The 27,557-nt window shown below is 44.8% G+C and overlaps 1 protein-coding gene and 1 non-coding gene across 9 annotated transcripts in view; both read left to right on the plus strand.

The window, feature by feature from the left end:
• Positions 1-25,142, plus strand: part of PUM1 (pumilio RNA binding family member 1) — a 157,533-nt gene extending 132,391 nt beyond the window's left edge. For 5 of the 8 annotated variants that reach the window (XM_039511235.1, XM_039511233.1, XM_039511237.1 and 2 more), the window contains 8 exons: positions 6,696-6,963; positions 7,446-7,575; positions 8,837-8,971; positions 10,456-10,593; positions 12,671-12,796; positions 14,250-14,371; positions 16,170-16,362; positions 23,388-25,142. In XM_039511235.1, the coding sequence (XP_039367169.1) occupies positions 6,696-6,963; positions 7,446-7,575; positions 8,837-8,971; positions 10,456-10,593; positions 12,671-12,796; positions 14,250-14,371; positions 16,170-16,362; positions 23,388-23,519 (1,244 nt within the window). In that variant the 3' untranslated portion in view covers positions 23,520-25,142. The remainder of the gene's footprint in view (positions 1-6,695; positions 6,964-7,445; positions 7,576-8,836; positions 8,972-10,455; positions 10,594-12,670; positions 12,797-14,249; positions 14,372-16,169; positions 16,363-23,387) is intronic. The other 3 variants (XM_039511236.1, XM_039511239.1, XM_039511240.1) reach the window with 1 other exon arrangement.
• LOC120389460 lies at positions 16,934-17,019 on the plus strand. The gene has a single exon (XR_005590935.1). It is a non-coding gene; the product is annotated as a small nucleolar RNA SNORD103/SNORD85 (small nucleolar RNA).
• Positions 25,143-27,557: the final 2,415 nt, after the last annotated feature.

Raw genomic sequence — 27,557 nt, forward strand, 5'->3', positions numbered from 1 at the left:
ACAGAGTTATGTCAGTGTCTACAAGATACATCGGCAGAAGCCAGGCTAAGTGCCCTACTCCACCGACCCAATAACTCCACCTCCCCAAGAGGTGTGGAGCCGTGACATTGACAAGGGAGCTAGGAGCCCAGGTCCCAGCTGGGAGCCTGGCTGCTGCCTGGGCTCTCGCCATGGAGCTCCCGCCATAGAGCCCAGGCAGCTGCTGTGTTCCCAGCGGGGAGCCAAGGGCCAGGGGGGCTGCCAAGTTCCCAGCAGGGAGCTACGCAGAGCTAAGCGCCTTGGCTCTCAGCGCCCCCCTCGTCCCCCCCACTGCTTCTCTTCAGTCAGCAGAAGCGCTCGTGGTGAGGACGCGCACCACGGAAAGAAGGAAGTTAAGTAATTACTGCGGTGGCTGTATGTGGACCTATCATTGGTCGACTTAAGTTTGTAGTGTAGACATGCCCTGAGCCATGTCATAGCTTTGGTCTTGTAACTGGGAAGTGACGTATTCTGTCTTACTGAGCGCTGTACAAACCAGGAAGATTCATCCCCGCTCTCAGCTGTCTGACGATATCATAGCTGTGAAATATGGCTTATTTAACCAAACTGGTTCTTTCTGGCATTGTGATCTTGTGAGTTATTTGGGCAGTACCAGGTACCGCAGACTGCAGGGAAGCAGTTCTGGAACTAGCCCACAAAGAGAGAGACCCAGAGTGAGTTAGATGATGATTATACCACAACTCAAAAGTACAGTATTTGCACAGGCAAGATAAACATATTATTGTAACGCTACCTCCATGGGTTTTAGTTCAGTATACAGAACCAGTCTCCCTCCAGTAGTGTTTCTGCTGGTGCCTTAGGTTGCACAAAATATTTTTTTTTCTTCTAACCTCTCAAATTCCATTGCAGAACATAGAGATTCTTGCAGACATGTAGGAGAGAGAGCTGTCAAATTTTGAAGTCTTGCATGTTGTGGCTCTCGGTGGAAACTTTGCTATTTAAATTCCTGTAGCACATAAAGAGGCTATAATGTAGACATGTAATGTGTGGCAATCCCTCCTTTGCAGGGTTAGGAAAAAGAGGTGCTCAGAAAGTTGGTGAATCCTTAGGGTTTGTCTTCATTGAGAGTTATTCCTGATTAACTACCCAGATTAAATTCCTGTGTGGATGCTTTTATTCCAGAATAAGATTGTCTACATAGAGAGTTAGTCAGAAATAGCTATTCTGCTTGAAATTCACACCCAACCTTAATCTGAATTAATTTCTCAGTGTAGACAAGTCTTTAGCTGTGATTGATGGGATGGGTTTTCATGCTGGATGTTCTGCTGCAGTTAGTGGCACACTTCAGGGCTCTGCAATAGATTGTACAAAACTATCACCAATGAGAAGTGTTAATCAGCTGGTATGGTGTTACTTCTGGGTAATCCTGCCCTTCCTGGCAACTTCCAAGGCAGTTTGGTTGAAAACTCCTTTTGCTTTTTAAACAGGCTCCAGGTGCCCTCTAGTGGACAACCACTGCATATCACCCACCTGCCCAAGTTCAGTGTGTCCCTTGGTGAGAGTCACAGCTGGCTGTTTCTCAGAGAGCCGCCTTTACATTGCCCTTCTGCTGGGAATAGCTTTCATTCCAGCAGTTCCGCCATTCCGAGCAGCCTGGAGATCCTGCAGGTGACCCAATCCCCAAGTGCTGCTTCCAGGAACAGTTAGAGCAGTAAAAGCAGCAAAGAATCCTGTGGCCCTCCCTTGCATAGCTCCTGAATACCTTGAATTCACCACCTCAGTATCTCTCTGGCTGGCTCTTGAATAAAACAGTGCCATCAGATGAACACCTGAGTCCCCTACCATGTCCCAGCAGGCACTGAGGAGAAACCCAGCAAAAAAGTTACTGCCTGAAGTGGGAAGTGTCTTGACTGGTTCAGCACAGTCAGTGCTGGGATAGCTGCTTCTGCCTCAGATATCCCCACTACCCAAAGCCAGGATACAGAAGCTGTCGTCTTGCTCTCCCTGTCTGTTGATTCCCTCTTACCCAGGCATTCTGAAGGAGCCATGTCTTCTCACTCCAACCCCAAATTGAGCAAGCCTCAGCCAGGCCCTGTGCCCTGCTCAAGGAGGTAAGACCATCCTCGACCTGTCATTTATATGACAGGGCAGGTGCCAGTTCACCTTCCCTGTTGTGTAATTCTGGCTTGCGGTAATATGTGCTTAGGACACTGGATGCAGATGCCACGTCCAGTCTGATACGAGCACCATTGGATTGATTCAGACTTTCTGGAGAGCCACTTGCAAAGCTTTTCAAGGGTCTTCAGAATAGACCAAGATAATGCCACCTCGGTTCCTCCAGGGACTCTCTAGATCCCGTCCGGAGGATTTTTGCCCTTCGTATACTGGATTATGTTCTACAACAAGTCTGCCCAGTAGGCCCTTTCACACTGCACCTGCACCAGAAGTTACTTTATCAGCAGGAATCTGCAAGATCACATCCAACCTTGCTTCAACAACAACTCTGACAACGAGACCTTGTACTCCCAGGTATGCACCAGCCTAGAAGGAAGGCTGCTAAACGTCAGTGTCTGGTCTTTTTCTGAGCTCCAGAAATCAAATGGGCTGCAGTGTTACCCGCACAATCTAGCGCTGCTTACTGTTATCGGAGAACCCCCTCCCATACAGTCTTCAAATCCCACTTGTCCCGTTGAACCCTTTGAAAAGATCAACAATTGCAGTTACCTCTGTTCAGGAGCAGGATGTCAAAGTAATTTTCCTTGTCCCTCTTCAAAGTAGAAGTCAGGGTCTTTAATTCATGGCTTATTTTTAGTCTCTAAAAAGATGTGAGGCTTTGTGACTGGTCTCTGGTTTGCCCTTTCTCAACCCCTCCAACAGAAGAATAAGACTTTCAAATAGAAACATTAACCCTTATGATTCAAAATTAGGAGCGAGGTGCGTGTGTGTAAGACCTCTACCTCTGTATAACTGTACCAGAGAGAGAGAGTCACAGTAGTTGTTATGGCTCCCCATAGTGGGTCAGCATTACCATTTTGGAGCTATGCCATTCAGGCCATCAACACTAAGTCTTCACAAAGACAGTGGTGATTCTGGTCTCGTAGCACACCTCAGGGAGTATAAATCTGCCATTCCTTAGACCAGGGGTAGGCAGCCTATGGCACGCGTGCCGAGGGTGACATGCGAGCTGATTTTCAGTGACACTAACGCTGCCCGGGCCCTGTCCACCGGTCCGGGGGGCTCTGCATTTTAATTTAATTTTAAATGAAGCTTCTTGAATATTTTAAAAACCTTGTTTACTTTACATACAACAATAGTTTAGTTATATATTATAGACTTATAGAAAGAGACCTTCTGAAAAAGTTAATATGTATTACTGGCACTCGAAACCTTAAATTAGAGTGAATAAATGAAGACTCGGCACACCACTTCTGAGAGGTTCCCGACCACTTCTGAGAGGTTCCCGACCCCTGCCTTAAACAATCTCCTGATAAATTCCCATTGCATAAGAAGTAACCACCTGCGCCCTGCTCCAGGTTGGTTTCATTATGAGCAGAGAGAAGAGCTCATTGATTCCATCGTAGGCTATTGTACATGTGAGTACCCATTTCAGGATGGGCCACATCATAGCGATCTGTTCTAAAGACAGTTTTCAAAAATTTACACTGATCCCTTCTGGCCCCAGAACCCACCAGGCTTCAGAACTTGGTGATTATGGTAGTATGCACGGACTCGGTTTGAGGTGGGCTTTAACTTTGGGATGTGTGATTGGACAATTGGAATGTCCAGAGCGATACAGTGAAGAACTTTGGGCTTCCCAGCTAAGTATGAAAATCACCAAGAGTCCCTATTGCAAGCATCTCTCTGAGAAGTAGCTATCAGACCGTCCCATCAGATGTATTCATCAGATGCCACTTCAGATGGAAAATGACCTACATAGGAACTAGTTTGGGAGGGAGTGCTGGTAAAGCATACATTTCCTGGACGTGCCAGTAGTCAGGAATGCCATCGGCTCACTTTCTCCCAGAATTCCTGCTCAGCTAGCCACAGTGTACATAGAAAATGAGAGAGAGCTCTTCTCTCTCCTGGGGTGTGCAGGATGGTGCATTTTCATATATGCCCCTTGCATCCAGAAGAAGCTGAACAGTCAAGGAGATTCTTCCCAGGGGAGTGGGAACTCAATGAGACCATTTTCAGTTACTTGATTCCCATGGGATGCTTCCTATCAGGGAACCTCTTCACTAACTACCATGGGAAAGCGCGGTTAATTTTGTTCCCAGCACTGGCAGCTGCAAGCTTGGCAGAAGAAGGCGTGCTTTTCAGGTGGGCAGGCCTACAGATGTATGCATCACTCGCCTTCTTTCTCCTCCACCTCTCTGTCAGAGAGGCCTTATTGGATTTTGGGGCACTGGGCTCCTCTCTGCCCCCATACTGGCCTTGCAGACTGGGTTCCACTTGGATAAGAATGTCCTTCTCTGAACCACATAGTAAAATCTTGTCAAGTATCAGAGAGGTAGCCGTGTTAGTCTGGTTCTGTAAAAGCAGCAAAGAATCCTGTGGGTGACTCTTGCATCCGAAGAAGTGGGCACTCACCCACGAAAGCTCATGCTGCAAAACGTCTGTTAGTCTATAAGGTGCCACAGGATTCTTTGCTGCTTTTATGGTAAAATCTTGTTCCTCGAGATGAGTTGCAACAGCTGTCCACTAGAGGGAGCCTGGGTCCTGTATATCAGTGGTTCTCAAACTTTTTTTTGTGTGGACCACTTGAAAATTGCTGAGGGTCTTGGCGGACCACTTAATGATCTTTCCAAATGTTGTTTGTACCGTTAGCTAGCAATTGTAAAACGCTTTGAATAAAAGTGCTATATTCAAAAAAACTTAATAATAATAAACCTTTTTTTGTTCTACAAATGAAAGCACAACTCATATTTTAATATCAGTAGTTTTACCTTTCTAATGTGATGGATGTGCCCCTCTCTCCCCTGCTGCTGCAGCCCCTAAGCTGGCGCTGGGAAGGAGGGGGTCTCTCCCTCTCTCCCCCACCGCAGCAGTCCCCTAGATGGGGCTGGGAAGGAGGGCCGTCTCTCCCCGGAAGCTGCAGCCCTGGAGCTGGGTAAAGTTGCCTCTTTCTCTGGCTGCCGCAGCCCTGTACATCCCAAATTCCCTCCATGCCCTTTTCTCACTCCACTGCCCCCTTTCACCTACCCCATATTCCCCCCAAGGCCACCACCTCACCTTACATGTGCGTCTTCTCCAGGGTCCAGGCACCTAATTAGTGGAGCCACACCTGCATGGCTCCACTAATTAGGTGTAGGCCCTTCATTTTTTTGTGTGCGGCCGCCTAGGCGAGGGAACTATCCGTGGACCACCTGAATGGAGCTCGCGGACCACTGGTGGTCCATGGACCACAGTTTGAGAACCTCTGCTTTATATCAGTATTTCTCAATGACTGGTCCCCAGTTTAGGAAGGCAGCACGCCGGTCCCTGGTATCAAAAGGGTTGAGAGACAACACTGCTGTATATAAAGGGGAAAAGTCTTCAGCAAAGCTGAGTGGGTGACAGGACTGAGTGAGTTCATAACAGTTGATGGAACTTTATGAGAATTTACAGTTATGGATAAAGAAACAGTGTTTGGGGGGGTTTAAGTCACTTTCCATCCACCTGTGCATCCCCTCAATGTAGGATGAATCCTAAACTCTTCCCCACTTCTCCTAACAGAGAGATGATCATTCAGGGGTATTTTTGAAAGCTTAAAACCTTTTCAATCTTGATATTTGCTCACCGAGGTTTCCCAGTGAAACGTGTATTGAAGGGACAGTAGGACTCCCGTTAACCAATACAAGGTAGAATCACTAACTGAAAGACAGTAGTGGAAAATAAATAATTCTGTTTCTTTTGTGCACTTGGCAGCTCATTGTGTTGAATTTCACTATTTTCTTGTATAGTCGGTTTATTTTGAGTGGGTCGTTTCACACGGCAACAGAGGAGAGAAAAACATTGGGAAAACTAGGAAAACATGATTGAAAAACCACACAAGTTGACAGGGAGACTTGGGAGCCGATGTATCTGAAACACGTCTAATGTACCTGAGGATCCCTTTAAAGTTGTAAAAGTAGCTTTGGCGGCCTGCCTCGTCCTGGGGGAGACAGTCCAAGATGGGCCCCACTCTTGCAACTTTAAAAGCGGCTAAATTCCTGTTGCGTTAGCAAGGGCTGCCACTAGTGGAAATACAGACGATCCCCTTTCACACTTGTCCATATTGCTACACTACGTAGTCCTTAAAAGGGACTTTAAAGTACAGGGTGGGCCCTGGACGGGCTAGGAGAGTCAGAAGGGGATGCAGACAGTCGTTGTATTGTGGTAGATGGGAAAGACATGGAACTGGCAGCATGTCAGGTTTTTAGACTCCTTTAAACAGTCTCAGGACCCAAAGGCTTTATCTGTTTTAAGCCAAACTCCCCACTGAAATCTGTAGGCAGTTCTGCTTAAATACAAAAGTGCCGGGTTAAAGAACCAGGCTTAAACACAGCCCTAGCTAAACTGTTTTCTGGGACAGTTTGCCCAGTCTGTCTTCCAGAACAGTTGCCCGCAAACCAGTTCAGCTGGACTAGGAATAGCACAGAAATAGTGTTACGCAGAGCTCCTGTCTCTGTTTGGAGCCCAGGCATTCAGCTGCTCACCTTTAGCGTTTGAAACAGCCTCATTTTTGTGACCCACAGGAGGGCTCACGAATGGTAGCGGCCGCTACATCTCCGCTGCCCCTGGAGCTGAAGCCAAGTACCGCAGCGCAAGCAGTGCCTCTAGCCTCTTCAGCCCCAGCAGCACACTCTTTCCCTCCTCTCGCCTGCGCTACGGGATGTCGGATGTCATGCCCTCTGGCCGAAGCAGGCTGCTCGAAGACTTCCGCAATAACCGGTACCCTAACCTGCAGCTCAGGGAGATTGCCGGGCACATCATGGAGTTTTCCCAGGATCAGCATGGATCCAGGTGGGATTAAAAACAATACACAATATGACACTTTTAGGACAGTCCCTTCTTGATCAGCTCGGTGTGCAGTGGACGCTACACAGGAGCGGAAACTGTCCAACCAAGTAGCTTCACTCTCACACTCCTTTTTGTAGATGCTCTGCCACCAGTGTTTGCTCCCAAGTGCTTTGTGTGTAAATAGGAGCATTCTCATTACATAGTTAACCTGCATCACTTCATGCTCCCAGTGTTCAAAGGGCTGTCCAAGCAGGCAGTAACCAGTAACCCTGCATCAGGATGTGCTTTGCTGTGCAGCGGGGAGATTCTTGGGATATTTATGCTTGTGCCATCACCTAGAGTGTCAAATAGGCACTGAATAGAACTCGGTTTATTTTGAGCAACATGGAGCTTTGAAATGGGTTTTTAGTATAACAAGTACAGTGAGGGAGTTATGGTGCCAGTAGCTCTTTGAATTATAACAGCCCACCAATCCTGTTCCTCAGGTTTATTCAGCTGAAACTGGAGCGTGCCACCCCTGCTGAGCGCCAGCTTGTGTTCAATGAAATCCTGCAGGCCGCTTACCAGCTGATGGTCGATGTGTTTGGCAATTACGTCATACAGAAGTTCTTTGAAGTGAGTTTTCATTCCCTTCTTTGCTAGTCCCTGTCCCACAGGAACTAATCTGGAGTGCTGGAGGGTAGCTCTGTAAAGACCCTGCCATCAAATGCAAGGGTAGGAGATTGCTCAGCACTGACAGGCTGCTAAATTCTCCTTACTGGGGTGACTAAGGCCTGGGGCTCTTAAACGCTTCTGAAGAGTACTTTTTTTGCCTTTAGGATGCACCAAGTGTCAGATATCTTTCTTTAAAAATTCTCCCATCCGGATGTGCCTAGATCCTCTACAAGGATGTCACTTGCCTCTATTTCCAGAGGCACATGTTGGAACTGCTGAACTGTCCATACTCCACATATTTAGGAACAAAGTATAAACCTCTCCAGTGAACTGCATCTTAACAAAGCTGGTTTGCTTCCTTCTTGGTTGTGGTTAGGAGGGAAGAGGAAGAGCTCTGTGTAGTTTAAAAGCTTCTCTCACTCATCAACAGAAGTTGTTTCAATAAAAGATATTACCTCACCCACCTTGTCTCTCTAATACACAACGTAATTAAGAGGGAGCATTTTGTTTAAATAGGAAAGCAAATTGAGTTTGGGATTTTCAAAGGGGTTTAAGAGGGTAAAGGGCCCAGCTCTCGTTGAATTTCATTAGGATTTGGGTGGTAGTTCCTTTAGGCTCCTAATAGGTCACTCATACTCTCACCTCTTTTTTTCAAGCACATGCACCTCTGGGACATGGGACGTTACCACAGGCTAAGGCAGAAAGTGTTGTGGGAGTTCCTTCCTACTGTATCTGCAACACATCACTCAGCTAGTCTGCAAGTCGTGTTTTTAGTCCCACTGTTATTGAAGTAGAGGTTCTCCGAAGCAGCAAAGCTGAATAAATTATCCTACCTCTCCTTCCTGGAATCTCCATTTCTCCCAGGTCACTTGGACTTGCTTTCAGGATCATGGAATGCATGGGCTTTCCAGGAACTTTTTCAGTGTCGCTGTGTTAATCAGCTGCTATATATGTCTGAATGTGGTGGGTTCAGTACCTTTGCCGCTTGACTTCCGGTGAATGTATCAGGCACGTCTGACACACAGACACCTCCCGGTACGGTACACGCCCAGAGAGCATGCAGTTCTTTCAGGGACTCAGCATGCTCGGCCAGAGCTTTGAAATGCGAAACCAGAGACTTCAACATTACAAACTGCTTACTGCCCCTCCTCTCCCAGTCTATTCCTGGGCTAACCAAGGGTTTGATGCATCTTAGAACAACCGTGTCTGTCCTCCTTTCTAGTTTGGCAGCCTTGATCAGAAGTTGGCCTTGGCAGAACGTATCCGTGGGCACGTTCTGTCCCTGGCTTTGCAGATGTACGGCTGTAGAGTTATCCAGAAGGCTCTTGAGTTTATCCCCCCAGACCAGCAGGTAATTGTAAGTTTCCCTTTTAACTTTCTTCTTGATGTTGAATGTTTCTTGCTGTTTGGTACTTGATGCGTTGTTTTTGTCTGTGATTTTCCTTTGATTTGGTTTGTGGTATATATGTGGTGTTTCACATGCATGAGAAGTGTGTGACATTCTGTGGATCCATTGCAGACAAGGAGTGCCATCAGACTGTGCCATCTCACAGTTAAACAATTTCCAGTGTTCCCTGTAATCACATTGTAATGTGGCAGGTGGGGAGGTTGATAGTGAATTGGGAGACCTCTATTTAAATCCCTCCGAGCAAACAGTTCCCAAGGTGTTGCCTTTTAGCACTCAACAGAACCTTGCTGCATTAATGTAAGGGTCAGAATCCTGCCTTTCAACATCAGCTATCTATGTAACGCACTGCTGCGTATTTGGGAGGAATTCTTTATTCCTTCCAAGACATTAGCCAGAGAGACCAAGTATTAGACACCTTAGATTCTGCTGCGAACTGGCTGGCAAAGGTCCCATTTCCTCATCCAGGATTTCATTAACAATGTCGATATTTAAAATGAGAAATGCAGTGCGTGATCCAGCTCCAAAGATTTTTGGGAATCACAATTTAAGGATCTCTCATTGGCTTATTAAAGCCCATTTCAATTTTTAATTTAGAAGTATATTCCCTTCGGGTCAGGCCTGAGCTATTTCTTCAGCACGGCGATAGGGAGGAGTAGTTGTGCTGCAAGAAATCGTGGTGTGGGCCCAAGAGACGTTACTATCGGTCTAGGTCTTTGCTGAATTAATGTCCCAGGATGGTGTGAAGGGGTTCTCTGATCCTGAAAGTGGCATCGTTTGGCTCAGTTGTAAAAGTGAAATCCTGACCATTGTTTGTTTTTATAGATTCCATATCATGTTTTACAAGAGTGGAGGTGTTAGCTCCACTGTCGCCTAAACACCTATTATAATTAGATTAATCTTACCTAAGTTCCACTCACTTTGTCCTGTGCTATTGTTTGGCATTGCTGTGCTCTGAATAATTATCCAGAGATGGCTGCATTTCATTAATGACTAAAGTATTTCTCATGTAGTTTCACTTCAGATTTTTTTGAATGTAAGTTCTCTGCATTCTGTATTATTCATATGAATGCTAACTGCAATGCATATGGATGTTTGAGACAGGATGCTTGTCAGTTGTTCCTTAACTAGACAACTGCTTCACCTAATTTTGTAATCATAAATGGCTTTTTATTAGTTATCTGTGTAGCACAGTAAGCTTACTGCATAGCATTGTCACAGCATCGTCAGCTATTGGAAAACTTTCATTGTGTAGTGATGAGACACAACTAAGTTCTTCATGGAGGACTTTTAAACTTTAGAGTTAGCGTGGATGTCCTTAGGGTAGGGGTTTTTTTGTTTGGTGTTGTGGTTATTAATGAAGATTCTGCATGGATATTTGTCAGCTCTGAACTCCGGGGATGCTTTCTGTTTGTATCTGTCTTTCTTCCCAATAGAATGAGATGGTCCGGGAGTTAGATGGCCATGTACTGAAGTGTGTGAAAGACCAGAATGGTAATCACGTGGTGCAGAAGTGTATTGAGTGTGTACAGCCTCAGTCCCTGCAATTTATCATTGATGCATTTAAGGGGCAGGTAAGTTCTTGAGAAGCTAGAAATAAAATGTTGAGCCTCATTATTTGTGTTATTTAGTATCACTTTGAACAGAAGCTTAGACGCTATAACTCAGAGCTTTGGGATTTCAGCTTTAACATTTTGTTTCCTGCAAACACCTTTGGGAAGAATTTAGCAATAAAATATGGCTGGACACCTCGTCAGTCACAAGCATTGTCCTTTTGCCTGCAGATATATCATATAGAGCAACCTGGCACAAATCTATTTCCCTGGAACAAGTCATATTTTGGTTGGTGGGTGAACTATTAGTGTTTTTCCATCAGTCTTCCTAGTTAGGATGATGAGTGTGCTTTGTGTCTGGGCTAATACATTTTCATCATGACATTTGTTTTGATAAAGCTTTCCCAGGGGTCCAGTTGTGGGCCAGGAAGTTTAATTTGCCTCCAGAGAGCGAGAGCCATTTCTGCCCCATTCCATTTCTGGAACTCCTGGCTAGTATACTTATGAATAACCATTTAATTATGTAGCAGTCTTTATTTGTGCTATTGTAGTTCAGTTATCTTGACCTTTTCATTATAAAATCCCTATTTTAAGTGTCTCCAACTCTGCTGCCATAATTGGCTTTGAATTGAAGCTGAAGGATGAAATCCCAGCCTGAAAGTGAGTTTTCGTTTTGATGCTAGGAATCTTTCAGTCATAATTTCACTTACATTTTAAAGCGCACTTCTGGGTAGAAAAGCAACGGTTAAAAAAACCACCACCTTATACCTTGAGCCCGCTCTATGGATGTTTTCAAGTTGCATCTTTCTTTACTGACACACCCAGTTTGCTTATTACCATTAGCATTGCAAAGCCAGTCAGCTATAGGACAGCAAGCAAGATTCTAGCTGGCCATGTTCCTTAGCAAGCTAGACAGCTACGTTCTAATTCTTCCAGTGGAGTAGCAATGCAGGAAACAATCTAAAAGTCAGAAAGAGTATAGCTAGAAACTTAGATCCCAGACATTGGCAGTTAGAAAATCCTCTCTCATCTTGTGAAGTGAGCCAGTTCCATCTGGACTTTATACTGAAACATAGCACCTCAAGATCATCTCCGAATTTAACTGCCTTTGAAGAGGTTTTTGTGTGCTTGTTCAACTCAGAAGAAGCTTAGGCTCAGATAGAGTAGCGGCTTTGTGTTAATTGGTTTTAAACAGCAGAAGAGAATATTTTGCTATAAATAAGTTGAGCAGGAGTGCTAGAATGAGTAGGGAGGTGAGTTCTTCCCAATCCATTCTGATACTTTGGGAAGAGAGAAGATTCTTTGACACCTGGTAACCCTACAATGAGATGGTAAGGTAGAGAAATAAACTCTGAGAGTTGAGGAAATTCAGTTATCAGTGTATTTTATTATGTGTCCTCAGTTCTGATTGAAGGACAGAATGTACTTTGCCCTCCACTAAGCTTTTTTACCTGTCTCTTTAAGGGACTTCTTACCTAATTTTTGGCATGTAACTATAGTTGATAACCAACATAAAGTATCCCTACAGCCAAAGCAGAAAGTTATAAAACAGTCTCTATAATAACAACGCCTGGCTCTTGTAAAGCGCTTTACAAGGAAGGTTAATATCATTATCCCCATTTTACAAAAGGGGAAACTGAGGCACAGACGTGGCTTGCCCAAGGCCACCCAGCAAGCCAGTGGTGCAAGGCTGTCGCCTGTTGCCGGAACTCTGCGGGCGGGGGCCCTCAGAGGCTGTCGCCGGAACCCTGTAAGGGGCGGGGGCAGCCTCAGGAGGCTTTTGCCCCTCACAGGAACCCTGGGGCTGAAGCAGAAAATGTCCTGGAGGTCTCTGGAAGTCATGGATTCTGTGACATCAGTGTAGCCTTACTACTTACATTGTGGCCTGGTAGATCGAACAATAAAGTGGGACTCAGAAGACCTGAGCACTAGGAATCATTCAGTCATAATTTTGGTTACATGTGAGGAACAGATTCAGTGACTAGGATGGTGCTATTTTTACCATCACTTTTCTATTCAATTATAAAGAATGCTTAAGCTTCAAAAAGTGGGACTAATAGAAGTGTTTCCTGTGCTGACTTGTATCTATTGACTGCAGGTATTCGCATTATCTACACATCCCTACGGCTGTCGTGTGATTCAGCGGATCCTCGAGCATTGTCTGCCTGAGCAGACTCTTCCCATCCTGGAGGAGCTTCATCAGCACACCGAGCAGCTCGTGCAGGTAGTGGGCAGGAGCTGGGAGGGAGGTTGCTGCACAGCCTGGTCTGGTTACCGCTCTGTATTATGGAAGTTCCTGGATTTGGGGCTCTGGCATGGCCAGGGCTGTACAGATGTACAGCCCCTTCCTCGGGGAGTAACGGTCTCTAACTAGGGACAAGATGTAATGGGGTGTAGCCCACAACCAGGGGAGGACAGAGAAGACAAGGGTGGTAGCATTAAAGGAACCCAAGATTGCAAGTATTTTAATCTAAGGGTATGTCTAGGCCAGTGGTTCTCAACCAGGGGTACACGTACCCCTGGGGATACACAGAGGTCTTCCATGGGGTACATCAACTCATCTAGAGATTTGCCTAGTTTTACAGCAGGCTACGTAAAAAGCCCTAGCGAAGTCAGTACAAACTAAAATTTCGTACAGACAGTGACTTGTATGTACTGCTCCATATACTATATGCTGCAGTGTAAGTACAATGTTTATACTGAAATAGATTTATTGTTATAATTCTATGGTAAAAATTAGAAAGTGAGCAATTTTTCAGTACTAGTGTGCTGTGACACTTCTGTATTTCTATGTCTGATTTTGTAAGCAAGTCGTTTTTTAAGGGAGGTGAAACTTGGGGGCTACTCAAGACAAATCAGACTCCTGAAAGGGGTGCAGTCATCTGGAAAGGTTGAGAGCCCCTGGTCTAGATGGTATGTGGAAGAGTGGTTCTCTGCATGCATAGACAGACGTGCACTAGTTGTGCTCAAGCCAGCATGCTGAAATAGCAGTGTAGCTGCGGCAGCATGGCCAGCAGTTCAGGCTAGCCTCCTGAGTCCGTACCTAGGGCGTCAGGGGCATTGGTACTCAGGGGACTAGTCTGAGCCACTATCCATGCTGCTTGCCAAAGCCACGTGCAGAGCTAGCGCATGTCTCCAACCCAGGCTGGGGAGCACCCACCCCGCTGTCATGTCGCTAGACCTTCTGTGTGCACATTGGAAGCATCAAAGCTTTTTAGCCTTTTGAAAAGTGAAGAAAAGAAATGATTGACTCACTGACACCTAGCCATTCTCATTTCTCAATGGATGTTACGGTACGGGGGGGAGTGTCTCAAGAAGGGGTGTGAAGTGAGGACAAGGGATTGGCTCTGTGAACTATGAGCGTTCTAGTGTAGGTGTTTCGGGATTCTAGAACTTGGAGGCTGAGGACATTTGAAATGGTTTCTTTCGGTAAGCAAAGCATAATCAACATGCTTCATGCTCAGGAACCAATTATTTTGGATTATAATTGGCACAGTGTTAGTGTTTTACATCATATTAAAATTTTAGAATGTGACCTTCTCTAGCAGTAGAAATATTGATTTTTATCATTTAAGCTAATTATGGGCTAATTAGTGTGTAGTTAAACTAAAGTTTACAAAACTTATTAGCAGAGGGAGCTGGTTCAGTGTTAATGGTTTCTATACACTTTGTTACAGGATCAATATGGGAACTATGTTATCCAGCATGTACTAGAACATGGTCGGCCTGAGGACAAAAGCAAGATTGTAGCAGAAATTAGAGGCAACGTGCTCGTGTTGAGTCAACATAAATTTGCCAGGTTTGCATTTGCTTAGTAAAGTCCAAATCCTATAAAAACACTGTTTTTCCTATATGTACGAGCATGCCAGAAGATAGCAGCAGCAGCAGCAGCATAATCATAATGACAGTATTGTGTAATGTACAGTTCTCTGCTTAAAAATCAGCTATACGTGAATGGGAAAATTGAAAAAGCATTTGACCCCAGTTAGGTGGCTATCCGTTTATAGAAAGGAGGAGGATGTCCAAGTGTTACCCTATTTCAAGCTCTCGTGTTTAACCAAGAAGAGTAGAACACAGCTCTTTTCAAGTCTCTTAACACTGCACCTGCATTGGCTTGCTGGGTGCTCACTCGAACAGCAGCCTAGAGCATTTCACTGCCACTAGACTGCCTGGCTGGTCCCCAGGAGTTGGTTATTTTATTATAGAAATTCTTCCCTGCCTTATAACACCTTTCACTGAAGAGTCTCAGTGCTTTGCATACACGAATTAAGCCTCTCCGCCCCTTGTGAGGAAAGTTTGAATTTATAACCATCTTATACATGGGGTAACTGAGGCACCTGAAGGTTACATGTCATGCCAGACATCAGACTATGAGTGGGGAATAAAACCTAGGGGTCTTGATTCCCAGTTACCTGCTCTAACCAGTAGGCCACATTAGCTGCATTTGCAGAATCCTCTAGTGCCTGTTTCTAGCTTCTTAAATATGTAGCATCTGAGCTTCTATAAGATTAAATTTTTCACCCTTTGTGAATGATTAAATGGTACTTTGTAACGCTAACGAATGTTGTATTGGCAAGCGTTGGGTAAAGTGTGGTCAGGTGCCAGGGAAGTATCTTAACACAGTTATTCCAAATTGCTTCCTCCCTGGCTTGCCTTACTGTGGTGTACTAACCATCTCCCATGCAGAGTGTTAATCAGTTCATTGTCTCCCCTGTGCAGTGCGCGAGAGTTGTGGCAAATCACTTAGTGATTTTGTGCTATAAACCCAGATCCTCTAGAATAGAAGTTGAGACCAGCAAACCCTTTTCGCTTTTCCTGTGTCATATTTTAAACTTGGAGTTCCAGAGATGACAGACAAGAGCAGTCATGTCCCTTCCTATCAAACCACAGAGTAATTTATGGAAGGTGTTCACCCATGCTAAGATATCAAATCCCTCCCTTAGTTATCTTGCATTTCCCTGTTCTAACCTGGGATCTCCTTTCAGGTTGAAATACAGTGCTAAGAGGGACATGCTAAGGACAACTCAGATACCACTGTGATGGATGTGGTACAGGATAGACCTACACTTAAAATCTTAGACTATAGGCTTTCAGACTAGGGATGCACAAGTTAATTTGGATGAAATAAGACCTGAGTTGATCCTTTGCTCAAATCTCTTATCAAATGCAAGGTTTGAAATAGTGCAGTAAATGTTGTCTATTTTTTGCATGTGCTTCTGTGCTTCCTAGCTTTGCTCAGGATGTGGAAGAGCAGTTCTAGACAGACTGCTCTTGGATGTATGCATCTCAGCCCAAACCGGGAAGTCCTGGAAATCTTGCCCCACTCCTTGTTCTTGTGAGTTTTCCAGATCAAAGTTTGTGGACGAACTTTTAAATATTACTCTGTGAGAGCCTTTTGAGCTTTGTCCTTAAATAGAAACCAAAAGTTCTTTGGTCAAGAATCCAAAATGTCATGCTGCTGAATTTCCAGACCAGCACTTCCTGGTTTTCCTAATGGCCATTCTTGGTTAGAGACCCAAGATCATCCCTCTGGGGTGGAGTGGAAAGTTAAGTCTGGATATTGTGGGGTGACGTACTACCACCTTCTTGTGTTGCAGCAACGTTGTGGAGAAATGTGTTACTCACGCCTCCCGCACGGAGCGGGCCATGCTGATTGATGAGGTGTGCACTATGAACGACGGCCCTCACAGTGCCTTGTACACCATGATGAAAGATCAGTATGCCAACTACGTGGTACAGAAAATGATTGATGTGGCAGAACCAGCTCAGCGGAAGATTGTCATGCACAAGGTAAGCAGTTGCCACCAGTTGCTAACAATGGGCTTTGTGCTTTGGAATCATCATAGATTTTGGAGTGTGTAGCACGAAGATCTAAGTGGGTGGAACTTAAACCTCTTCAGAGAGCAACCTATCAGTCAGGTTGTCAAGCATTGTTTTCCTAGTGTTACACTCTAATACGAATTCATTAATCTGTGGCAGTAAGAATGAGAAATTCCTCCTGATAAAGCTGATATTTAGTGAGCTGTGCATGGCGCTGATCCTGGCACTTTCAAAAATCTTGAGAGTTGGGAGGCAGTCCTGAGATCCTAAAAATATTCCCTGAAAGCTGGTGTCTCAAGCCTATATCTATCTCTGTAGAGTGACTGATACTTGTCTCCTCCCAAGGACTGCCATTGCTTTCTCCCTCCGAGCAGGTACACCATTTACACACATGGAGGTAAAACTCATCCAGCGTCTTTGCCAGTCTTTTCTGGCCTACTTACATACATGTGAACATGGGGATTTAGAACAAAAGTGCTGATACAATTTGGGCTGTAACAAAGCCAGCTAGACGTGTTGAAATTCAGGTACGTTTCAGAGGTCTGGCGATGATGACACACTTGCCCTCACTGAGAACGCTGTTCAATAATGAGAACCTCACCGTGTACTCAGAGGAGCTGAGCCAGACTTCTAGAAACAGCTGAATCCAGAGCTGTTAACAGGAATTCTCAGGACAGTCACTGTGTTTGTCATTTCATACTGAAGCATTACAGCAGCACTTTAAAGAGACTTTCTTTAAAACTTAATGCAACTATTATGCTATGGAGTGTATAGGCTTCATCCATTTGGAGTATGCAGAATACACTGCATTAAAAAAGCTAGTGTCAGATTAAGAATTACTTTTAAACAAACGTAAGAACACCTTAGATTAATAAAATTTAAAACTCAATTTTGCTTCCTATCTTTAGTTGCACTGTTTGCATTCTGCATTTTTCTGAGCTTGGTGAGTTAACACATTAGTCACTTTTGTTTGTCAGTTTTGAATCTGTTTCAGATTCTCAGGCATTAGTACACTGTTGCAGGGTTCGAGTTTACAAAGGTTGCAAGATTGTATTTGTTTTAAAAAGGAAACAATTTTTATCTTGAATATTGCAATGCTACCAACCTTGATTTCAAAATAATGAGATTTTAAAAATAATAATGTTGGGCTTTTTATTTGCTTTCTGTTTTTTAGAACCTTTAGCCGTTGTGGTGTTCTTTGAGTGGTTGCTCATGTGTATTCTACAATAGGTGTGTTGCTCGCTAGGTGCACCGGTGCCGGAAGTTTTTCCCCTAGCTGTACCCTTGGGGAGCGCCCCAGCGACCCCTAGAGTGGCATCTCCATGGCGCAGTATAAGGTGCACTGCACACTCCCCCCCCTTCCCCCCAGTTCCTTCTTGCCGCCAGTGAAGATGCTTCGGAACCGCTCTGCTCCAGCTGTGCTGTAGCTTGTCCCCAAACCTGCTCGTCTGTTCAGTGTATGGTACCTATAGTTAATTAGTTTAGTTTAGTTAGAGTGCCTGGGCCAGGGTATGCCCTGCGTCCCAGGCTTTAAGTTGTGCAACAGTAAAGGGGGGGAGGGATAGCTCAGTGGTTTGAGCATTGGCCTGCTAAACCCAGGGTTGTGAGTTCAATCCTTGAGGGGGCCATTCAGGGATCTGGGGCAAAAATCTGTCTGTGGATTGGTCCTGCTTTGAGCAGGGGGCTGGACTAGATACCTCCTGAGGTCCCTTCCAACCCTGATATTCTATGATTATAAGTTATAGGCGATCTGTGCCACTGAGTGATCCGCACGCGGACTGTCTGAGCTGTTTGGGGAAACCTATCTCAGCAATCACGGCAAGATTTGCAAGTCATTTAAGCCTCGGGCCAAGAGAGAAAGGGACATTAGGCTCCAGGCTATTCTGATGGAGTCGGCACTGACCCCGGCTCTGACATGCCGCTCTGAGTCTGCACCAGGCACCGCGGTGTCAGTTTGCGGCAACCCTTTGGCGCCATCGACCAGTCGGCACCGCTCCCCGTCCATGGGGCATGCCAAGAAGGCTAGGAAGAGGCCTTCTTCGCCGCGGCACCGGAGTAAACCTGGGACAGAGGCTAGACCCATGTCGGGCAGTCCTCGATCCCCACTGGCGTCTAGGCCTCTGACTCAAGTCGAGCGGAGTAGCCTGGCCCATTCAGAGCAGGCCTGTCCAGATGCCCTCCACACAGGAGGCCCTGCAAGTGGCCCAGGATGTTATGTCCATGCCGGTACTAGGAGCACCGCCGATGTTGGCCCCGCGCTCCAGAGGCAAGCTGCCGCTGGGATCTCTGCAGTCGCCCCCGCTCAGTACCGGTCTCAGTCAAGGGAACATTCCTGACACCGTTTGCCGCCCAGCATCCGTTCAGGGCAAAGTCCACGTGGATCGCCCTTGACACCCACCAGACTGTCTGGTTGGGTTGTGTCTGACCCGAGACTCTTGGCACTGCTCCTCCTCGAGGCGCGAACACCCAACAGGACTGAGGCAGACGTCACCAAAGGTCCTCGTCTCGGAGGGGTTATCGCAGCCAGTCACGGCACGGACGTCGACGTCATTCCTGTTCAGCGTCTCGCACCAGGACCTCGCCACGGCACCACCTCCGCAGCCCCGGGCGTTGATCACTGGCATCTCGCTGTCACGGGTCTGCCCATCGGAGCTGATCGTGGAGCAGCTGTTACTGATGGTACCGATCCTCCATGTCAGGATTGCGGTCCTGTGGTTGGCATCTCTCCCAGCACCACCACTCCTAGCACCGCCGCTCCACCCAGTCCAGGGATAGTGGCAGGTCATATGTAAGCCTGGCCTCCCTTTGTAGTCATCCATCGATGGGCCAGGCCAAACAACCGGTTCCGCCAGTGGCACCGGGCAACGTGGCTTGCCCAATGGTACCAGTGGGCACCATGGCCCCCAATGCAGCCCCTGGTGGGGGCTCGCTCAGTGGCCGGAGCCTCAGAAGGACCATCAGCCTCCATACCTTCCAAGGAAGGAGTCGGTGAGACGTACATCCTCTGCACTGTCCCTGGAGACCGACCAGGTGGTGGACCCTCCGGTGCTGGTAGACATTCAGAGTATGGCACTGGCTGCCTCACCCTCCCCGAATGAGGCGATTATGGCCCCATCTCCCTCTATCCCGCAGGAGGACTTTAGGGCCTGCTAAGAGCTCTTAAAAAGGGTGGCATCAAGCTTCATCCTAGAAAGCAGGCAATCCTCCATGTGCTGAGCCTACTTGGCAAAGTGGTCGCGGTTTTCCAGATGGGTAGACGAGCAGGGTGTTTCCCCAGTGGCTGCCCTGATCCAGCTTATTCTGGACTATCTCCTCCACCTTAGAGCCCAGGGCCTGGTGCCCTCGTCAGTCAAGGTGCACCTGGCGGCCATGTCGGCCTTCCATCTGCCGGTGCAGGGCCACATGGTATTCTCCCATGCTATGATTGGCCGATTCCTTAAGGGGTGGATCGTCTCTTCACGTATGTTAGGCCCCCTGTCCTGCAGTGATGTTGGCCCCTCTCATGGGGCCCCCATTTGAACCGCTAGCCACGTGTTCCTGGTCACACCTCTGGTGGAAGGTGGCCTTCCTTGTTGCGATGACATCAGCCAGGTGGGTCTCGGAGCTCAGGGCCCTGATCTCCGAGCCCCCATACATGGTGTTTCGTAAGGATAAGGTCCAGCTCAGCCCACACCCTTCGTTCCTCCTGAAGGTGGTCTCCGCCTACCACGTGGGTCAGGACATTTTTCTGCCGGTCCTCTGCCCCAAGCTCCACACGTCCAGTGAGGAGCGCCGTCTCCATGCTAGATGTGAGACAGGCTCTGGCTTTCTACCTGGAGCAGACTAAGCCGTTCAGAAAGTCCTCGCAACTGTTCATCGCCTTGGCCGAGGCATGAAAGGTCGGCCGATCTCCAGCCAGAGCCTCTCCGACTGGATCACCTTGTGCATCCGTACCTGTTATGACCTGGCGGGAATCCCTCCGCCACCAGTTGTGAAGGCGCGCTCGACTCGGGACAGGCCACGTCACCTGCCTTTTTGGCCCATGTCCCCATTCAGGACATTTGTGGGGCTGCCACGTGGTCTTCAGTTCACGTGTTCACCTCGCACTATACGACCGTCTCCCCGTCCAGGGAGGTCGCCAGGTTTGGCAGGACTGTTCTCCGTCCTGAGAGTTTGTGAACTCCTCCCACCGCCAACAGATCTAGCTTGGAATCACCTATTGTGGAATACATGGGCAATCACTCGAGGAAGAAAATTCCGTAACTGGTGTTCTTCGCGATGTGTTGCTCATGTCTATTCCACATCCCGCCCTCCTTTCCCGCTGTCGGAGTTGTCTGGCAGGAAGGAACTGAGGGTGGGGAGAGCGCGCAGCTCCCCTCATGCAGCACCGTGGAGACGCCACTCCGGGGTTCTCTGGGGCGCTCTTCTACGGGTACTGCTAGGGGGAAAACTTCCGGCACTGCTGCATGTAGCCAGCACTCACACCTACTGTGGAATAGACACGAGCAACACATCTCGGAGAACGCCAGTACGGAAAGGGTAACTGTCTTTTTTCAAGCTTTTCTCTACATCCATAAGGGATAGAAACTTGTTTTAAAAAACTCCCCCTACATCTGAGATTTTCATACAATCACAAAACTCCAGGGCCTGGAGCTATATGAAAAACACCAATTATAGTTAGACTAATAATAAAATTATGAGAGCTGCTAACATGGGAATGGAAAATCTAAATGCTGGGATTTTCAGTGGAGCCCAAGGGAGTCAGGTACCAAATCCTAATGAAATTGAATTCCTTTCCACTCCTTTGAGAATTGACGCTAGACATTAGGTCATTTGACCAGCCAGTGTTCCTTTAAAATGAAAGGAGCGTGTATGTAATTTGTACACCACAGTGTATGGGCTTGTCTGCTTGGGGAAGTTAACTGGTATAGTTACGGTGGAATAAAAAAATCTACAAGCAAAGGCTAAAATTCTGAACAGGGCTTAATTACTCCCTCCAACTTGGCAGTAGATAATCTGGAATACACCTCAACCCCAATATAACACTACCCAATATAACACAAATTTGGATATAACGCGGTAAGGCAGCGCTCCGGGGGGGTGGCTGCGTGCTCCGGCAGATCAAAGCAAGTTCGATATAACGCGGTAAGATTTTTTGGCTCCCGAGGACAGTGTTATATCGGGGTAGAGGTGTAATGGAATTTTATTCTGGAGGTGGTGGTTTATACCAGCATATAATTCTGCGATAGCTATGCTGTCACTGGGGGTGGGGTGGGGGGTGTTAGTACCTTGTGCTTCCTTCTGTCAAACCAGTTCCTTTCCTTTGATCAGAATAAGCAGCTAATTAGGTTTCTGTGTAACTAACATAGATTACATTTTAAAAAGCCATCTTCTACTGGGCTCATTCAGAATAATGGACTTTGCTTGTATATTGTTTTAATGGGAGTTTTCTACAGCCAGTTTATTGATGTGATGCCATTATAATATAAAAACAATAAATGAATTTTAACAAACAAGAAAATGGCCAAAACATTAAACCATATACAATTACCAGATTTGATGGTGAAAACTCAGAAGTATCACGGATGCAGGCTGTTGAGGAATACGCCAAAAAGAAATACCATTGCAGGGTTAGCATGTTTTCTAGAGCCTGTTTTCAAATTGTCCAGTTGAACCTGCTTTGGAAATATTAGGGTGAGGAGGAGAAAGGCATAAAGGTTTGTGATGTTTACAAGACAGATTTATTGGATTCTTCAGGTTAAATGGGCTGAATTAAAGGAAGAGAGGGTGGATTTGGGATTTCCTACCTTAGGGAAATGGAAAAAAATGTATTTTTCTTTCCCAGGGAGGAGAGGAGAGGGAGAATGTATTTATGCATTAATTTTCAAATTATTTACTCACCATTCCTATAGTTTCAACCTTGAAATTAAAATATGACTGCTAGTTACATCGTTGAAGAAATACACAAGCAGTGTGAACCTTTCCCATGTATCGCTATCATGGCTTGTCCTTTTCTTAGGACTTGTCTACATAGAGAAGTTGAGTGGCAGAACTACAGTGGTATAATTACATCAGCTAGGGCCCCTGTGTGGATGCTGTATTTCAGAATAGTTCTGCCAGTCAGTTTCCCCATGAAGACAAGTCCCTCGTGAACGTTGGGATTAGAAATCAAATCAGACCTGTTCAGGAATTGTCCATCAGAATGATTTTCTAGTGGAAAATGCCCCTTCCACAAAACTGAAATTTTCCATCTGGAAAATTGAAACAGCAAGTCCCAGTAGGACAGAAGTGAAATTGACGAGAGCCTTCCAGGTGAGGCTGAATGCCCCAATTCTCTACCTCCCTGGCTGTCGGCCTCCTCCCAGCTTTGGCAGCTAGCAGTCCACCTGGAAGGCTCTTGTTGGTTTCACTTGGTCTTTAGAAAGCTGAAAAATTCCCATCTCTCGCAATGGGATTTTCCTGGAAATCCCTTGCCAGGAAAAACTTCACATTTTTGTCCTAAAGCAGCATGAAAAGACAAACTTTGTCTAAAATACAATGTTTTTCATGGGACGGGATTTCCATTTTCCAGTCACCTCTAAATCAAACTACCCTTAAACACAGGACACTGCCCACCTAAAAATAACAATACTGCTTTTAGTTTTTCCTTGCTAAAGTCACTGCTTCACTTAAGTTACTGAACTATACATGAAAATTAAACCAATAAGGTATTGGAATAGGGTTCGAACCCGTAGTCCATAGATCAGATGTTCCAAAGAAGGCTAGCAGAATACATAGGGCTGGCTCTCTTCCTTCTTTCCAACTGCTAAAGTTTATTAAAAGGCCACTGAAGTACATTAAATACTTTCCTAATGTTACTTTTCCATGTTGGCAATTGATCAATGGGAGGAGAGTTGTGGCTGGGTGAGGCGGAATGGGAGGGGAGATTGTGTCCTTGAAGGAGTACAGAAATCTCTCAAGGCTAATGTGTATGTGGTTCTGGTTTCTAAGCTTCCATAAACTTTTTTGTCTCCTAGATCCGGCCTCACATTGCCACCCTGCGCAAGTACACCTATGGCAAGCACATTTTGGCCAAGCTGGAGAAATATTACATGAAAAATGGGGTTGACTTGGGGCCAATTTGTGGACCACCAAATGGTATCATTTGAGACAATGAATTTCTGAGAAACTCACTGGCCATCAGGCATTTAAAACCAGCAGCCGACAATATTCCAATATACAGTTAGAAAATGTTTGATGGTTGCTAAACTACTAAAAATACAAACAAAAAATAAGCCTTTGTAAATTTCTTTAATTTTATTATGCATAACATGTACTAATTATTTTTTTTAATTAACTAATTGCCCTGCTGTTTTACTGGTGTATAGAATACTTGTACATAGGTATCAAATGTACATGGGAGGCCACTTTTTTGTTCACTGTTGTATCTATATTCCAAATGTGGAAACTTTCAGGGTGATTGGTTTGAAGAAAAAAAAATGTTTTTAATTCATCCGCCTCGCAGGTGACTTTTTTGCAAATACCTGTTTTTCTCCTTTTATTCAAAACTCAGCAAGAAGTTTGAATTTTAGTTAAATGGCACAAAACCCGCATTTAACGCTGTTTATAAATATTAAAAAAAAATTCAACTTGCTAAAGCTTCAGTTTAAAAAAAAATTTTAAGTTTTTGAAACTTTTTAATTGCTTTTTCTGTTTTGTTTTTGGAGTATAACATGCTAAAGAAGGTGGCTTGGCAGTCAGTTTTGAAAGAAAACATAAGCACCCAGGAAGTTTTTAAAGCAAGAAGGGCGGGTGTATTTGTTTACTGCCTACTCAGTTTGTTCTGTTAACACTGAAAGACAAAATTTGATTATTTAGCATGAGGAAAAAAAAACCCCAACTCAGCTTTGGTCTTGCTTCTATAAATATATAGTGTATACTTGGTGTAGACTTTACATATATAAAAATTTGTAGTATTTTCTTGTTTTGCTGTCTAATCTGTATCTATAATGTACCCTAGTAGTGGAACATACTTTTGATTGTACAATTGTACATTTGTAAACCTCTGTAATGTAAATGTGGAGAAGTTTGAATCAACATAAACCCGTTTTTGGTAAGAAAAAAATTAGCAAAACCTGTGCATTTCAGTGTATATTCACACCTTTTATGGTCGTAGCATATAGTGTTGTATATTGTAAATTGTAATTTCAACCAGAAGTAAATTTTTTCTTTTGAAGGAAATGTTCTCTTTATACAGCCTAGTTAATGTTTAAAAAAAAAAAATGCTTGGTTTTATTTGTCACCTAGTCGAACAGTAGCGATCCTTTCTAAATGTTATACAGAATGATTCAGTTCAAAATAGTGTTTTTTTGAATCTTAAAAAAGTAATGTTTTGCTTATTTTGTGACAGTAAAAAAAAGTGCAAAAGTACAGAATCCCCTAGTTTTCCTTACAATCAGAGTCCCCTTTCACCTTGTAAAGTGTGAATCACCTTCCCTTTTTGTACAGAAGATGAACTGTATTTTGCATTTTGTCTACTTGTAAGTGAATGTAACATACTGTCAATTTTCCTTGTTTGAATATAGAATTGTAACACTACACGGTGTACATTTACAGAGCCTTGTGTATATTTCCAATGAACTTTTTTGCAAGCACACTTGTAACCATATGTGTATAATTAACAAACCTGTGTATGCTTATGCCTGGGCGACTATTTTTTGTAACTCTTGTGTAGATTGTCTCTAAACAACGTGTGATCTTTATTTTGAAAAATACAGAACTTTGGAATCTGGGTTTGTGCTTTATTTGAACATTTTCAATATAGTGCCACCAGGACAAACTTTCTTATTGCCTTTGCCTCTTTCTTTCTGGTCTTAAGGATCTCTCTCAAAACAATTTTTAAAGGCTGATGCATTGGGTAAGGAATCTCTATGGATAGTAATTCCATGCTTGAATAATAAGAATATATTAGTAGGGATATGTTACAGACCACCTGAGCGGGATGATGATAGTGACTTTGAAATGCTCAGGGAGATTAGAGAGGCTATTAAAATAAAATGAAATCCCCATTATTGATTTTTTTTTAAACTATCCCCATATTGACTGGGTACATGTCACCTCAGGACGGGAGGCAGAGATAGTTTCTTGACACCTTAAATGACTGCTGCTTGGAGCAACTAGTCCTGGCACTCACCAGAGGAGAAGCAATTCTTGATTTAGTCCTAAGTGGAGCACAGGATCAGGTCCAAGAGGTGAATTAGCTGAACCGCTCGGTAATGGTGACCATCCTATAATTAAATGTAACATCCCTGGGGCGGGGAGAACGGCCCAACACTAGCATTTTAGTTTCAGAAAGGAGAACTACACAAATGAGGAGGTTAGTTAAACAGACATTAAAACGTACAGCACCAAAAGTAAAATCCTGCAAGCTGCATGGAAACTTTTTAAAGACATCATAGTAGAGGCTCAACGTAAATGTATACCTCAATTTAGAAAACAGTGAGAAAACCATAAAAAAGAGCCACGGTGGCTAAACAACAAAGTAAAAGAAGCAGTGAGAGGCAAAAAGGCGTCCTTTAAAATGTGGAAGTTAAATCCTAGTGAGGAAATAGAAAGGAGCATAAACTCTGGCAAATGAAGTGTAAAAATATAATTAGCAAGGCCAAAAAAGAATTTGAAGAACAGCTAGCCAAAGACTCAAAGTAATAGCAAAAAAAAATGTTAAGTACGTGAGAAGCAGGAAGCTGCTAAACAACCAGTGGGGCCCCTGGACAATCGAGATGCTAAAGGCGCACTCAAGGACGCTAAGGCCATTGCGGAGAAACTCAATGAATTCTTTGCATCCATCTTCACAGCTGAGGATGTGAGGGAGATTCCCAAACCTGGGCCCTTCCTTTTAGGTGACAAATCTGAGGAACTGTCCCAGACTGAGGTGTCAGAGGAGGTTTTGGACCAAATCGATAAACAGAAATAAGTCACCAGGGCCAGATGGGATTCACCCAAGAGTTCTGAAGGAACTCAAATGTGAAATTGCAGAACTACAAACTGCAGTCTGTAACTGAGCATTTAAATCAGCTTCTGTACCAGATGACTGGAGGATAGCTCATGTGACCCCAATTTTTAAAAAGGGCTCCAGAGGAGACCCTGGCAATTACAGGCCACTAAGCCTGACTTCAGTGCCTGGCAAACTGGTTGAGACTATAGTAAAGAACAAAATTGTCAGAGAAATATATGAACATAATTTGTTGGGGAAGAGTCAACATGGTTTTTGTAAAGGGAAATCATGCCTCCCCAGTCTACTAGAATTTTTTGAGGGGATCAACAAACATGTGGACATAGTATATTTAGGTTTTTAGAAAGCCTTTGACAAGGTCCCTCACCAAAGGCTCTTAAGCAAAGTAAGCTGTCATGGAATAAGAGGGAAGGTGCGCTCATGAATTGGTAACTGGTTAAAAGATAGGAAACAGTAGGAATAAATGGTCAGTTTTCAGAACGAAGAGAGGTAAATAGTGGTGTCCTTCCATGGGTCTGTACTGGGATCAGTACTGTTCAACGTATAAATGATCTGGAAAAGGGGGTAAACAGTGAGGTGGCAAAATTTGCAGATGATACAAAACTCAAGATCATTATGTCCCAGGCAGACTGTGAAGAGCTACAAAAGGATCTGTCAAAACTGAGTGACTGGGCAACAAAACGGCAAATGAAATTCAATGTTGATAAATGCAAAGTAATGTACATTGGAAAACATAATCCCAACTATACATATAAAATGGGGTCTAAAGTAGCTGTTACCACTCAAGAAAGATCTTGGCCTCATTATGGATAGTTCTCTGAAATGTGCAATGGCAGTCAAAAAAGCGAACCATATTGGGAATCATTAAGAAAGGGATAGATAAGACAGAAAATATATTGCCTCTATATAAATCCATGGTACGCCCACAGCTTGAATACTGAGTTTAGATCTGGTTGCCCCATCTCAAAAAAAATATATTGGGATTGGAAAAGGTTCAGAAAAGGGCAACAAAAATGATTAGGGGTATGGAACGGCTGTCGTATGAGGAGAGATTAATAAGGCTGGGGCTTTTTGGCTTGGAAAAGTGACATGACTGGTGTGGAGAAAGTAAATAAGGAAGTATTTTTTCCACACAACACGCAGTCAACCTGTGGAACTCCTTGCCAGAAGATTTTGTGAAGGCCACAACTATAAC

This window comes from Mauremys reevesii, linkage group 23 (assembly GCF_016161935.1).
Source record: "Mauremys reevesii isolate NIE-2019 linkage group 23, ASM1616193v1, whole genome shotgun sequence".
Classification (NCBI taxonomy): Eukaryota; Metazoa; Chordata; order Testudines; family Geoemydidae; genus Mauremys; species Mauremys reevesii.